The sequence below is a fragment of the Cetorhinus maximus genome, chromosome 17 (assembly GCF_964194155.1).
Source record: "Cetorhinus maximus chromosome 17, sCetMax3.hap1.1, whole genome shotgun sequence".
Classification (NCBI taxonomy): domain Eukaryota; kingdom Metazoa; phylum Chordata; class Chondrichthyes; order Lamniformes; family Cetorhinidae; genus Cetorhinus; species Cetorhinus maximus.
Window position 1 is genome coordinate 66,950,597 of NC_135895.1, and position 15,512 is coordinate 66,966,108.

At 38.5% G+C, this 15,512-nt stretch overlaps 2 protein-coding genes across 4 annotated transcripts in view; one reads left to right on the plus strand and one right to left on the minus strand.

The window, feature by feature from the left end:
• The window catches only part of ncf2 (neutrophil cytosolic factor 2), a 37,888-nt gene extending 29,644 nt beyond the window's left edge, over positions 1–8,244 (plus strand). Inside the window, exons 13-15 of the mRNA XM_078561381.1 lie at positions 2,168–2,282; positions 2,407–2,491; positions 7,612–8,244. Of these exons, the coding sequence (XP_078417507.1) occupies positions 2,168–2,282; positions 2,407–2,491; positions 7,612–7,718 (307 nt within the window). The 3' untranslated portion in view covers positions 7,719–8,244. The remainder of the gene's footprint in view (positions 1–2,167; positions 2,283–2,406; positions 2,492–7,611) is intronic.
• Positions 8,245–12,739: 4,495 nt separating this feature from the next.
• Positions 12,740–15,512, minus strand: part of smg7 (SMG7 nonsense mediated mRNA decay factor) — a 170,458-nt gene continuing 167,685 nt past the window's right edge. For all 3 annotated transcript variants that reach the window (XM_078561379.1, XM_078561380.1, XM_078561378.1), the window contains one exon: positions 12,740–14,537. In XM_078561379.1, coding sequence (XP_078417505.1) covers positions 14,424–14,537 — 114 coding nt within the window. In that variant the 3' untranslated portion in view covers positions 12,740–14,423. The remainder of the gene's footprint in view (positions 14,538–15,512) is intronic.

Sequence of the window (15,512 nt, forward strand, 5' to 3'; positions counted from 1 at the left end):
TTATCTCACCAAAAGTGTGGCAGGAGTATCTACTCACCTAAATGAGATTTCTGATTAAATCATGCTAGCGGAGTAGAAGCAACTCAGGAAATTCCCAGCTATTGCTAATGACAGTATTGTTAAAATTTGACTAAAAAGATCTGGGTTTTTTCCTGGATGTGGAGGCAGAGGGAAAGTGTAATGAACAGTGTAGACAGAGAGTTTGTTATGAGGAGTTTCACTGGACTTTGAATTTTCACAGAATCACAGTGCAGAAGAGGCCCTTCGGCCCATCGAGTCTGCACCGACACGTGAGAATCACCTGACCTACCTACCTAATCACATTTACCAGCACTTGGCCCATAGCCTTGAATGGGCCAAGTGCTCATCCAGGTACTTTTTAAAGGATGTGAGGCAACCCGCCTCCACCACCCTGCCAGGCAGCGCGTTCCAGACCGTCACCACCCTCTGGGTAAAAATGTTTTTCCTCACATCCCCCCATAAACCTCCTGCCCCTCACCTTGAACTTATGCCCCCTTGTGATTGACCCTTCAACTAAGGGGAACAGCTGCTCCCTATCCACCTTGTCCATGTCCCTCATAATCTTGTACATCTCGATCAGGTCGCCCCTCAGTCTTCTCTGCTCCAACGAAAACAACCCAAGTCTATCCAACCTCTCTTCATAACTTAACTGTTTCATCCCAGGCAACATCCTGGTGAATCTCCTCTGCACCCCCTCCAGTGCAATCACATCCTTCCTATAATGTGGTGACCAGAACTGCACACAGTACTCCAGCTGTGGCCTCACCAAGGTTCTATACAACTCCAACATGACCTCCCTACTTTTGTAATCTATGCCTCGATTGATAAAGGCAAGTGTCCCATATGCCTTTTTCAACACCCCACTAACATCTTTTTCTTCTGGCTTCTTTGCCATTATCAATCTCATCACGAACTTAATCTTGCTGCGGAAGAAAAAGATTTAGCAAAGCCCTTTTGCACACGGCTCTGTACTTTGAGAAGGGGATTAATAAAATAAATGGGGTTTTAGGGTGTATAGATTAGGAATTCAAAATGTTAGATTAATTCTACGCAAATACTGAATATGAAAAAGTTCTGAAATAACAGAGGTTATTGGGAACTCTCAGCAGGTCAGGCAGCATGTGTGTAAAATGTTAGCGTTTCAAGTCAGGTGACCCTTCTTTCATTGTGAAGATATGCTTCTCACTTTACAAAGTGAATGTTGAGTCTATGAATTTTTTCAAAACAGCCCATTATATTTCTCTTGGATGAAGGTTAAAAGGCAGGCGCTGAAAAAAGATGATGCTAATTGTTATTGACTACGTAATGAAAATTGTAAAATACTAATCCATCAAAGAAGACAAGCTTCACAAATGGAATGGTCTATTCTTATCCCAGGTCAATTTTAGAAACATGTACAAATCATAAGAATATCAAAATAAAAAGTGATTTAGTTGATCTAACTTACTTGCTCATATTTAGCATCCATAGATTTCATTTCTTCTTGGGTTACGCATTTAAATTTCTGCTCAGTTAAATCAAAATTCTTTTTTGAAGGGCACTTCCACTGCTATTTATTGGATATTTATGTTATTCCATGTTAAGAACTGCAAAAACCCACTAAAAGGCATCTTTGTGATTTTGACAATAATTGTACTCCTGCTACTGCCCCTATTTTTTACTTAGTGCCAGTTTGGCTTTGGTAGCAATTTGGTGATTTAGGTTGAACACTCCCACTGGCTTTTAAAGTAAATTGCTTGAGATTTTGAAATGCTGTTCATAAGTTGGCGAACATGTCAGTCATTTGAAGATCAATCTCCTTTATAGTTCCACATGCCATTGAGACCAAGTCTATCTGTTGTTCACCTGTTGATCCTAATTTTATAATACTATTGCTTACTTCTATTATCTTTAGCCTTTGACATAAAATTGTCAACACCTGTAGAAGTTTAAGAGCATGAAAATACCAATGTTGGGATTAGGCTGTCTATATAACTATATCGTCCATTTAAGAGAGGAGATATACAGATATGCTGTAAGTGCTGGGAACTGGGAAATTGGGGGGGGGAGGTGTAGGACAAAAAAGACCACAAATGTGTGACCTGTTTACCCAAAGCCTTTGACATTATTAAAAATGTGTTTTATCTCTAATGATTCTTCTTTTCAGTTACAAGTCACAAGAGAATGGCGAGCTCATTTCCATTACCAGTGAAACTAAAATGAAGAATGCATGGACTGAGGTCAGAAATCAGCGTTTGAGCATTTGGTGCAAGTTTCTGGAGGTAAGAGATGTTTATTCATATGTTTCTATATTCAGACTTCTAATATTTATTTTTGTTATTTTTCTCAAGCCTGGGACTCTTAAGTAAACTGAGATTTTCAAATTCATTCATCTTTCCACACCAGGTAGTGGCACTGTATGATTATGAGGTATCTGTCCCTTATGATCTGGGCTTTCATGAAGGAGATATAATCCAAGTCTTAGCAGAAGGTGAGAACCATAAGCTTCTTAAGTATTAAATATTTATCATGACCTTTTATTGCCAATCCCTCCAATGTAATTTTTTTGGACTAGTCATTTTGGTCATAGTTTGTAAATGTAGCATCTGATCAAATACTTACACCTGAATTAGTACTTTTGTATATTTGCATTGACTGTTCAACTTCATAAAAGCTATATTTTACTGCTTATGTTAAAAAAAAATGAAAATCCCCTCAACTATTGATTTCAGAAAAACAGTCACTCACATCAATGCATAGAAACACAAAGAAGTTGCAACACGGAAACAGGCCATTCAACCCAAATTGCCATTTATGGCTCATGTCAGCAAATAGTTCTAATCGTACTTACTCACCCTGTAGCCATTATCTCTTCAATTCCTCACCCACCTATTCAATCTAACTTTGAATGTTGCAATAGACGTTGCCTCAACTGTTAAACCTGGAAGCGAAAATAGTGTAATCAGCGCAGGTTCCAAAAAGGAAGGTCATGCTTGACCAACTTTATTGAATTTTATTAACTCACCTAAACAAGTGGAGAGTATTCTATCACACTTCTGACTTGTGCCTTGTAGATGGTGGACAGGCTTTGTGGAGTCAGGATGTGAATTATTTACCTCAGAATTCCCAACCTCTGACATGCTCTTGTAGCCACAGTATATATATGGCTGGTCCAGTTAAGTTTCTGATCAATGGTAATCCCCAGGATGTTGATAGTGGGGGGTTCAGTGATGGTAATGCCATTAAATGTCAAAAGGAGATGGTTAGACTCTCCATTGTTGGAGATGGTTATTTTTTGGCACTTGTGTGGAGTGCATGTTGCTTGCAACTTATCAACCCCAGCTTGAATGTTGTCCAGGCCTTGCTGCACATGGACTTGGACTGCTTCAGTATCACAGGAGTTGTGAATAGTACTAAACATTGTATAATCATCAGTTAACATCCCCACTTCTGACCTTATGATAGAGGGGTTATTGATGAAGCAGCTGAAGATGGTTGGGCCGAGGACACTACCCTGAGGAACTCCTGCAGTGATGTCCTGGAACTGAGATGATTGACCTCCAACAATCACAAACATCTTCCTTTGTGCTAGGTATGACTCCAACCAGTGGAGTGTTTTCCCCGATTCCCATTGACTCCAGTTTTGCCAGGGCGGTTTGATGCCAGACTTCATCAAATGCTGCCTTTATATCAAGGGCAGTCATTCTCACCTTACCCCTTGAGTTCAGCTCTTTTGTCCATGTTTGGAGCAAGGCTGTGCTGAGTGGCCTGGCGAAACCCAAACTGAGCATCAGTGAACAGGTTATTGCAGTGTAAGTGTCACTTGAGCACAAGTCTTCAGTACTATTGCTGGGGTGTTGTAAGAGCACATAGCGTTTGCACTATCCAGTGCCTTCAGCCATTTCTTCATATCATGTGAAGTGAATTGAATTGGCTGAAGACTGGCATCTGTGATGCTGGGGCCTCACGAGCATGCAAAGATGGATCACCCAGTTGGCACTTCTGGCTAAAAACGGTTGCAAATGCCTCAACCTTACCTTTTGCGCTAATATGTTGCCCGCTATTATTGAGGATGGTGATATTTGTGGAGGCTGTTCCTCCATTAGTCGTTTAATTGTCCATCACCATTCCTGACTGATCTGATCTGTAGGTTATGGGATCACTTTGCTCTATCGCTGTTTGGCATGCAAATAGCCGTGTGTTGTTGCTTCACCAGGTTGACACATTCTGAGATACATTTGGTGCTTTTCCTGGCATGCCCTCCAGCACTCTTCATTGAATCAGAGTTGATCCCTTGGCTTGATGGTAATGGTAGAATGAGGTATATGCCATGCCATGAGGTTATAGAGTGTGGTTGAATACAATTCTGTTGCAGCTGATGGCCCTCAGAACCTCATGGCTGCCCAGATTTGAGCTTCTAGATTTGTTCTGAATCTATTTCATTTAGCACAGTGGTAGTGTCACACATCACAATGGAGGGTATACTCAGTGTGAAGGGCGGACTTCATCTACACAAGGCCTGTGTGGTTATGTTAACCTTGTTTCGAACCTTGAGTAGATCACACTTCAGGGAAGTGTGCAGTGATCTCCCCATTATGAAAAGGTTATACAGGCATTGATGAAAGTACAAAGAGATTCACAAAAGATACCAGAACACAGAATATACTTAAGAGAGACTGCAGTTCTTTAGCCAAGAGAAGGCTGAGGGTTGAGCTGATAAATAATGACAGGGTTTGATAGGTTAGATGTAGAGAAAATGTTTCCACTTCTGGGGAGTCCAAAACTAGAGGTTATAAATATAAGAAAGTTGCTAATGAATTCAAGAGAAGCTTCCATACCCATAGAATGTGGAAGGTGCTGATCCAGTTTCTCCTTCATTGCATCTATTCTACTCATCTCAACTAGCAAGTTCCACATGCTCACCACTGAATTTTATGTTAACGTCTTGTTGATCAGTTCCTTCTAATTTTTTTGGAGCACGCAGATGATTTATTTAAGTGTGCGGCCATTTTAGATTTTTTTTTGCATGGGCATTTAAAGGGGCCAACTTGTGCATGGTGTGTTTAGGGACTCATGAGCAGCTTCCAAAGAACATTGTCACTGACTATCTTACATTGATGCCCACTAGTTTTGCTTGTTCTTACAGCTGGAAACACACCGTCTACTCTATCAAAGCTTTTCATAATTTTAAAGTCCTCTGTTAGGTCACCTCTCAGCCTTTATTTTTAAAGAGGAAAGAGACTGTCAATCCCTTCCTGATAAATATAACCTCCTAATTCTAGTATCATCCTTGTAAATCTTTTCACACCCTCTCCAGTGCCTCTGTATCCTTTGTATAATACGGTGACCAGTACTCAGATCTAGCCAAGGTTCAATACAGTCAGCATAAAATTCTGCTTTCACTCTAGAAATATACTGTTGCTTTCTTTGCTTTTGTTAGGCCTAATTAATCTGCATTGCTACTCTGTGATTTGTATATTTGTATTCTCAGAATGCATTGCTCCTCTACACCATTTAGATTCTTTCCAACATGTGATCTCATTTTTCTTACCAAACTCACACTTGTATTTAAATTCATTTGCCAATTAGATACCTATTCTATAAGTTTGTCATCTTGGAATTTGTTGCAGTCCTTCTCGGTGTTGACTATTGACCCCAATTTGTTGCAGTTCCTTAACTGAGAAATTGTCTCTGATTCCAAAGTCTTAATCATTAATACAAATGGTGAACTGTAATATTGATGAAAGTGCATGAAAGATTAATTTCACTGCCTCATAACTAAAGCACCTTCTTTTGCTCTGTTCTAAATGCTACATTTAATCTTGTATCTATGACCCCATGACCTTAATACCTAAACCACTAGAAGCTGTCTCCTTCAATCATTTTATAATTTTAAATACCCATGTCATTTTAATGAAAGGATGAGATTTTGCATGCTTTTCATATTCATTTCTTGCTTGTACCTAGCAATCTAGTAAATTGAGTTGTAACCTCTTTAAATATCCTTTCTATGCTGCAAAAACACTTGCATTTATACAACATTTTCATGATCATTGGACATCTTAAAGTGCTTTGCAGCCAATGAGATACTTTTTGAACTGTAGTCACCGCTGTAATGTAGGAAACGTGGCAGCTAATTTGCGCTCAGCAAACTCCCACAAATAATGTGATAATTACCAATTGATCGATTTTTGTTGATGTTGATTGAAGTATAAATATTGGCCAGGTCACTGCGGATAACTCACCTGCTCTTCTTCAAAATAGTGCTATGATCTTTTACACCCAACAAAGCAGGCAGATGGGGCCTGGGTTTAATGTCTCATCTGCAAGATGGCAGTTCAGAATGCAATAGTCCCTCACAACTGCATTGGAGTGTCAGCCTTGATTTTCATGCTTAAGGCCTGGAGTGGGACTTGAACCTGGAACCTTATGATTCAGCAACAAGTGTGCTACCAACTGAGCCACAGCTGACACACACTGCATGCTGAGCTCTTAATATCTTATATAATTTTATAATCTATACTCCTTGCATAAAATTAGCTACTTTATTTATATAGCCTTATTAACTGGAGTTGATGTCTCTAATGTCCTGGGAACCTGTCCTGCTAAATCCCTGTTATTTCACAGCACTGAACTCACTTTCAGAATACAATCACTGCTGTCATTTATTTTAATGAAAATGCATAATCTAAATCTTACTGACATTGAATTCCATCTGTCATCTTTATCCATTCCACTCATTTTAATATCCCTTTGCAGTTTGGGGTTGGCCTTGAGCAAGTGGCATGGGTACACATGTCAATTTCAACACAACTCCCTCTAGGTCCATATACAAATTATTGATAAGCACAGTATGCAGAAGTGCCCTAAGAACTGAATCCTATGAAACATCACTATCCACTCTGCAAAAACTGCCCTAAACTCCTATTTTCTCTCTCCCTTCCAACCAACTTTTAATCTAGTTTTCTATCATCCTTCATGATCCTAAGACGTATCCTGTCAGGCAATGGCACATTGTCTTCCTTTAGCTTAACTAACTTATCTAAAATGTCCATCATAACAGCATTCATTCTACACTCAGCCACTTTAGAATTAATCTTATGAAGATATTCACCTTAGTAAAGACTGAGGCAAAGTATTTCTGAAATACCAATGCCATTTATTGCTCATTTCAAATGGACAATTTTCTCCTAAGGGTACTCACTTGTTTTTAATAGTTTTATTTACTGATGTACTCTACTGTTCCTTTTGATATTTAAAAAAAATGTTTCCCCATACACCTTCTTAGCTTTCCTTATCCTGATCTTAGCCTCTATTTATCCATGGAAGCCTAAAATTAGCATTGGCATTTTTGAAAAGGAGCAAACATGGACAGTTGTTAATGTATACGTCTATATTGTGAAAGTTAGCAAAAGTAGGAGAACTGAAGGCTTGTTCTGAAAGTCTGAATCTATGAAATAAATTCTAACATTCAAATATAAGTTCAAACATTCATACACTGATAGTCACAAACGTACTTTTCTTTGAAGTCATCAAGCTTGGAAATCTCTCTGGTATCTCATTTCAGATCTGTATTTAAACATAGTTTCACGACTTTGCTTTCTTTCACAGTGAACAACAATTGGCTGGAAGGACAATGCGAAGGAAACACCGGCATCTTCCCAGCAACTTTCGTCAAAGAATTAAGCAAGGTGGAAATTATGAATTCGGGAATGTAAAACACATGCAAATGTGTGCTGATTTTGAAGTGGCCCCTTTCTCCTAGGGTTATTTTAGAAGGATTATCTACAGATGATAAGGTGTTTAGTGGTTTGAATTTTTAAAATTGTTTTATCCACACTCAAAATTAATTCAACTTGTGTTTGGGCTTGTGACTACTGCCAAAGGATTGGGAAAATGCTGAGTTTCTTTTGAGAATTGTGTTGTAAGGCAGTAAAACTTAATATGACAAGTTTGCACTACTCAAAATTCCATTGTATAAAGTCAGAACATAGTATAACGATGCTGTAGACCTTCTTGGATAACATCTAACTGCTCAAAATATCTTGCTTTTCCAAAAATGTTTGTTTTGAAAGCAGTCATGATTATGAACAAGAAACCAAAGTCTAGCTGCTCCACTGATTCTGTTCTCAGGTGACAAAAAAAAATCTAATTACAATTTTTACTTTGGGGGAATCATGAAGTAGATTCCAAAACATTATATATTATTTCTGTAGTAACTTTATATAAATGAACCCATAACGGATCAGATTAATTGGTTTTGCTCTCTCATTCATGAGTTGTTGATTACTTACTTAGCAATGAGAGTATTTTTCTCACTGCAAAAGACGAACAGGTTTACAGCATCCAGCATCACCTACCTGTCCTTTTCATGACTGATCACATCGGCCATCTTCCCTGATTTAAACTACTAAGTGAACGAAATTATTAGAAAAATCCTATAATTCCAATGTTTTTTTGTTAGCAAAAGGTTAACAATGCATTTAGATTTTGCAAGCATACAGAGTAAACTGTAGTTCCTTGTATTCTCTATGTTAAAGAAGAAAGTCCAGGATATTCAAATTTGACAGTCAGTTTCTTTGACACTGTATTAAATAAAAATTGGGCAGGCCAAGACAACTTGTTCTGAAATTCAGGGTGTTTGCTAAAGTACTAACATGACTTGTTTCAGAGACAGCAACAGGTTTATACCAACAATCGTATCTAATGTCTTCCCTTTATGTGTGGCTACAGATATTGATAATGCTTTTTTTTCGCCCCAAAGTCATGACCACAAAAAGTACAACCAAATAGTTACAAATCCATTTCTCAGCTTTATCTGAGCTCCATCCTTCTCCCTATTAACTGTCTGAGGCTGAACCATGGTTCATAACCTTGGTGTCATATTTGGCCCCAAGATGAGCTTCCAACCTCATATCCACACCATCACCAAAATTGCCTATTTCCACCTCCCTAACATCACCCGCCTCAACATATCTGCTGCTGAATTTCCCATCCATGCCTGTTACCTCTAGACTTGACTATTCCAACACAGTCCTGATCAGCCTCCCATCTTACATAATGAAAGCTTCATTATTCAAAACTCTGCCTGTGTCCTATCTTGCATCTAGTCCCATCCGCTAATGTACAAAGGGTCCCAGTTAAACAACTGCTCAATTTTAAAATTCTCATCCTGGTTTTCAAATTTCTCTACAACTGTGTCCTCACCAACCTGCCCCCTTTTCTCTGTAGCCACCTCCAACTTTACAACTTTTACTGTGTTTCACCAATTCTGGTCACTTGCGCATCCTTGATTTTAATTGCACCAGCATTGGTGCCAAGGCCCTAAACTCTGGAATTCCCTACTTAAAACTCATTTCTCATTTAAAACACTCATTAAAAACCTACTTTGTTTGACCAAGCTTTTGATCATCTGCCTTAAAATCTCATTAAGTGGCTTGGTGTTAATTTTTATAGAATCATAGAATGGGTACAGCAGAGGCCATTCAGCCACTCATGTCATGTCAACTCAACTCTGAAAGAGGAACTCAGCAAGTCCCACCTTTCTGCCTTTTCCCTACAGGCTTCCAAATTTTCCTCTTTGGATAATTATCCAATTCCCTTTTGAAAGGATGATTCAATGTGCCTCCACCACACACTCAGGCAGTTATTTCAGATCCTAACCACTCGTTGCTTAAAAAAGCTTTTCCTTATGTTATCTTCAGTTCTTTTGCCATCACCTTAAATCGGTGTTCTCTGATTCTCGACTCTTCCATCCCACTATACTCTATCCAGATCCTTCATGTTTTTGAACACCTCTATCAAATCTCTCAACCTGTTTTAAGGAGAGCAGCCACAGCTTCTCTAAACTATTCATGTGACCTCATCCCTGGAGCCCTTCTCAACCTTTTCTGCACACTCAGATTCAAAGCCTTCACATCCTTCCTGAAGTGTAGCACCCAGAATTTGAAACAAAACTCCAGTTGAGACTAAACCATCCTTTTATAAAGGTTCACCCACAACTTCCTTGTTTCTATATTTAACTCCTCTATTTACAAAGCCTAGGATGCTTTAACAACTGTTTTCTCAACCTGCACCTTCAATGATTTGTGCACATATACTCTTAGGTCCCTCTGCTCCTGCACCCCTTTTAGAATTGTACCCTTGATTTTATATTGCCTCTTGTTTGATAATACTCCCTTTAAGTACCTTGGGACATTTTACTACATTAAAGGCACCATATAAATACAATCTGTTTTGGAATTCTGTCAGTTTTGTCCTCTTTGTTCCCATTTTCCTATAGCTTTAATAATGTTACACAAATAGATGTTGAAGATTCCAACAGATTTTGCAGTCTGCATTACATTTTCTGCTTGCGTTTTTTCAGTAATGTTAACACTATCATCCAATGCAAAGCAATATTAATGCTGAGGATCACTGCAAGTAGGTTGTACAGCATCTAAACCCTTGCGCCACTTAATGGCTCTCTGGACTGCATTCAAGTTTCTAAGATGATGTGCAAACTCAAAGAACTGGCTAAACAAACGTTATTCATGGTGTCAAATTTCACTATTCTATAATCAAATATATTAAGTTTCAACACATTTGGTTATTCAAATCATTGCTGAGCTTTACAAGCCTCATGTGAATTTTTGGAATGCTATTTTTTTTTAAGAATAAGTTACTTCTGCTGGCAAAATATAGCGCCTTTCACGAGCTCAGAACATCCTAAAGTTCCTTACAGTCAATTAAGTACACTTGAAGTGTAGTCACTATTGTAATGCAGGAAAAGTGACAGCCAATTTGCAGATAGCAATCTCCCTCAAACAGCAATTTAAAAACAATCATGTTGCTTTTAAAAAGTGATGTTGATTGAGGATGAATACTGGCCAGGACCAGCAGGAATATTGGCCAGGACACTCCTGTATAAAATTGTGCCTTTGAATCCACCTGAGAATGCAGACGGACTTAGGTTTAACATCTCATATGAAAGACAGCACCTCCAGCAGTCCAGCACTCCCTCAGTACTATACTATCAATCTAGATTTTTGTGCTCAAGTCCCAGAGTGGGACCCACAACATTTTGATTCAGGCAAGAGTTCTACCAACTGAGTCACAGCTGAAATACAGTTCATGAGCTGCTAGTTTTTGTACTTCAACCAAGTGACCATCCTTTATGTATGTCAGGAGGATATAATAATTTTCATGTTATTGGAATCTATTGTAGAGTAATAATTGGGTTTGTATCTATGATCCGTGTGGGGGGAGGGGGAACTTAACTGAATTAAAGACAGCTGGTTTGAAGGCTTTGATGTAATAAGACAAGCTGGGTTTGAAATGCTAAATAAGTAAACACGGGTGAAGTTTTAGAATGTGAGGTGTAAAGGGAACATTTGCATTTTTAAATTAGCCAGAGTAGCTTGAATTCAAAAGAGGGGGTGAAATGTAACACCTAGCCAGAAGTTAAGAAAGTGTGTTTATTTTTCCCAAAGATTACTGGCAAAGTTAGTATGATAAATTTTTATTATTAGAGGGGTAAAGTCCAAAGACATAATGAAACAGTGGGAATTTGCATTCAAAGGGGAAAATATGTATAAAGGAGAGAAGGCAGTATGCAAGGGCAGGCATTTTAAGATCTAACACAAATGTGAAAAGCCTCCAGCATCTAAGCCTCAAGCAGCTGTCAAGGAACCGAAGCTGAGAAAAACTCACTTTGAATTCGATTGTCCAGGGTGTGTGCTTTGCCTTGGTCTGTTTAAATCTGTATTTTACTGCTGCCTTAACGGAGTTAGATTAATCAAGGGAGCTAGGAGTTATCATAGTAGTAATTTGTAGACCTATGTATATGCTTAAAGTCTTTTTCTTTTACTAACAAATGTTTAATTTAGTTTTGTAAAAAAAAAACCTCCAAGATTTGGTGGACTTATTGCTACTGAGTTCAATGCATGCATCTCAAAATAAATATACAAATTGCAAAACGATTGTGGCAGTTGTTTCAAGTTTTCCTTTGGGATTTGAGCAGCTCAGCATTTACCATTGGCTGTGCCATAACATATACAAGCAGACTATGTTCTGCTATGCTATTCAATTCTGGAGATATTACAACTAAGTCCAATCCTCAACCTTTTCTAGCTGGGTTCACTACATAGCAGCCAGGAATCTTGGCTGACTTCTGCTCTGTATAACTTAAAAAAATGTAGACAACTATGAAAATTTAAATAGCACACAACACAATATATCTTGCATGTTTAACAGTATTTAATGTAAGTTTAGCACCACACCAATGTTTGTAGATTTTTCCTTCAAGGATCATCCTTAAAGGAAAACACTCTGCACAGAAGAACAAGTGATTAAACAAACAGTTTTATTTAGAACATGGTTTCATTTATTGAAGGCAAAGCTGATTCCAGCAATTGCTGCACAAGTTCTTACACAAAAAAGACATGAACACAAAAGCTTAGAACAGAAACCATTTTTTTTCCAAGGGCCCTATAATCTTTCTTGCAGTGCTCCTGTTCCCCAGAAATATAATTATTCCGAACAGCATACATGCATGCAGGATGTGAATTCATGCCCTGGTACTTTTGCTAACCGTCTGGGACTTGTCAGCTCAGTGAATAGACCTGGGGGAGACAAGGTGATTCAGTACCAGAGTAGTTTTAGAGTTAGGCGACCAGAACGGTGGAATGTTTCAGTGGGTTGGCTGTGGAGCTGCGCTTCTGTTTGACTTGCAGAGCACTGTTTGACTTTTTTTTTTAAAAACTCAGTGTGGGAGTTGTCTTAGTTGTTTTCAATCTGTAAGTCTTTACTACCGTGAAGAGGTTGTTATACACCATTTCCCTCAAAAAAAAAATCTTTTTCTCCACTTCTTCCTAGTGTTGCACTTCATACCAACCTGGCCTGAATTGTCCTAGCACCCACCTGAGTTTCATACTTTCCCCCACAAGCATATGAGACATTGGTTTTGAACAGTTCTCAGTAACTCAGACATGTAACTCTTCCATCCCAAAATAAGAACAGAAAGAAATGTGTCCCTACACAGTGTTACATCAGCTTTTGCCATTAGAAATTCAATTGATATTGAGTTTTGACTGAAAATATTTTCATTATGTGACTTAAAGAATGGCTTTAACAGGCATTTTCCATGTGAGTCTGCAAACGATACATTCAGATCTTTCCACAAAGCTCAAAGGACAGAAATGTTTGTTACATTCAAGAGCCTGAAACTTTTACTGATATGACCACAGTGTATGACCCATGCTTTTCATATATTTTTTTAAATTGTAAATGGGAGTAGCAGGTGGCCACAAGCAGCAACACACACCCACAAGTACAAGTGGCCCACTTACTCACACCTGCTTTGTGCCCCGTTTTGCTGAACCAGCAGCATTGCTGGACCCTTTTTCCACTTTGAAAGACACTGCCAAATTGGGAATAAAAATTACCATCAGACAGAAGCCGACAAAAGCTGTTCTTATCTAGTAATTAAAAGAAGCCTGAACTAGAACTAAATAGATAAATTAACCCCTTTCAAGGTTGGTATGCTATAGTAAAATTTATAGCTACTGTTATAATCAAAAACCACTAATTTAAAATCCTTAGCAATTACTGCTTTTTTGTTTTAAGCAGAGCTCTCTGCTGTACGTCTCATCACCATTTTAGCTAGGACTGCTACAGAACAGTATCACAAGTATTTAATATTGTAATTACTACTGCAGCTATTGACATTAACAACTAGTTTTTTCCTTTAAAAAAATCTATTAGCTAAAGGTGCAGTGATGTGAAGCTGTTTTCAAACACACAAAACCCTTGCCTGTCTGAAAAGTTGCCTTCATATAAATTCACTAACAGAATGCCTCCACACATCCTTATGTAATAGGTTTGAGGAAAGCTGACAAATGGGCCAGTGTCACTACATTTAGAGATTACAAGCACACCTGTTCCTTAACAGAGCAGAAAATGATCACTCTCAAAAACCAAGATGATAGAGGATTTAAAAAACGTAACCACGTCCTCACTAGCAGAGCATTCATTAGTTGATTCTCCTCGTATTTTATTTTTTTACAATGCAACACTACTTCAGCCCACTTGATTTTTCCTTCCCCATCTCATCTCCCTTCATTGCCCAACCATATTAGAGATGTATAAAATGGAGAAGAACATAGGAGATCTTTGAGCAGAATCAAGTGTCTAGGAGATAACTGAGTGAGGCCGGTGATGGACCTTCCTCTGGAAGTGACAGGAAGCATGTAATGTTCTTTTTTTGTTTTTTCCTCAGCAGCAGCTTTGTGCACACGCAGCACTGGTGGAGTGCTTACGCCCTCTCATCAGCAAGAAAACAGAGGAGAGAGGGCTGCCACCTGCAGGGGACCGTGGGTTGTAATGCAAACCCAACATGCCTTGAGTTGTGAAACCTGGATTCACCGGTCATGCCATTGTGCCTCTCAGTGTGGTGGGTTCAGTGTGCCGAGTCCTCGCTGTTGCTTCTGTTTCTGCTGCATTAGCAGCTGCTCCAGTGCAGATGGTCCAGGATGCATCATTGAACTTGACCAGATTGACTGAAAAGGGAGGGGGGATAAGGCGATGAAAAAGAATGAAGAAACCAATTTATCAAAATTCAACAGCCTATAAAGAAAAATACTTTTGAGTAAAGGAGTAACAGTACAGACACTGAGCATGCTCACCCTAATCAACAGAGCAAGTTTTCTTTCCGGAGACAAAACTCCTACTAGGTAAATAAATGTTGTTCGACTAATGTCACATTTGCTGACTTAACCCAAAATTGGTAGTTTATTGTAGGACACAGGGTGCCATTATCAAAAAATTGCAAGAAATTTTGCATTCTAGAAAACATTATCAAAGAGAAATAAAATGTATGAAACCATTTTTATATTCAGCTTGCCCTTAATGCAACGGTATATTTTATTAATGCATTTTTGGAATGAGGGAGTAACTCAAGGCCAGAATTTAGTGCCCGAGTTTAATACAAGTGAAGTGGCATGCTAGGCTACTTCAGTGGCCAACTAAGAGTCGACTATTCTGGTATGTGACTAGATCTGCACATAGGTCAGACCATGCAAGAACATCAGGTTTCCTGCCACAGGTAACATTAATGAACCACTGGGCTTTTAGGGCAATCTGACAGCTACATGGTTTATGTTTTATTTCTAGTTTTTAAAAAAAAATCTGATTCAAAATTCTCAAGTTGTCATTATGAGATTTGAACTCTCATTCTTTGCTTTGTTAGTCCAGGTCTCTAGATTATCAATCCAGTAAAATAAGCAAACTAAACTGCCATACCTACTATATTAATTTTTGTGTTGTTTTAGGGTATCTTGAAATATGGTTGCAGTCTTAACAACTTGATCATTTAACTACTCTTAAGAGGCTACTTTCACTAGTAACTTTATTCCAGAAGGAATGAACAAATTTGTATTTATATAGCACCTTTCATGTCCTCAGGACATGCTTCACAGCTAATTAGTTCTTTCTTTCTTCTGGTCATTGTTGTAGGAAAATGAAGAAGCCAATTT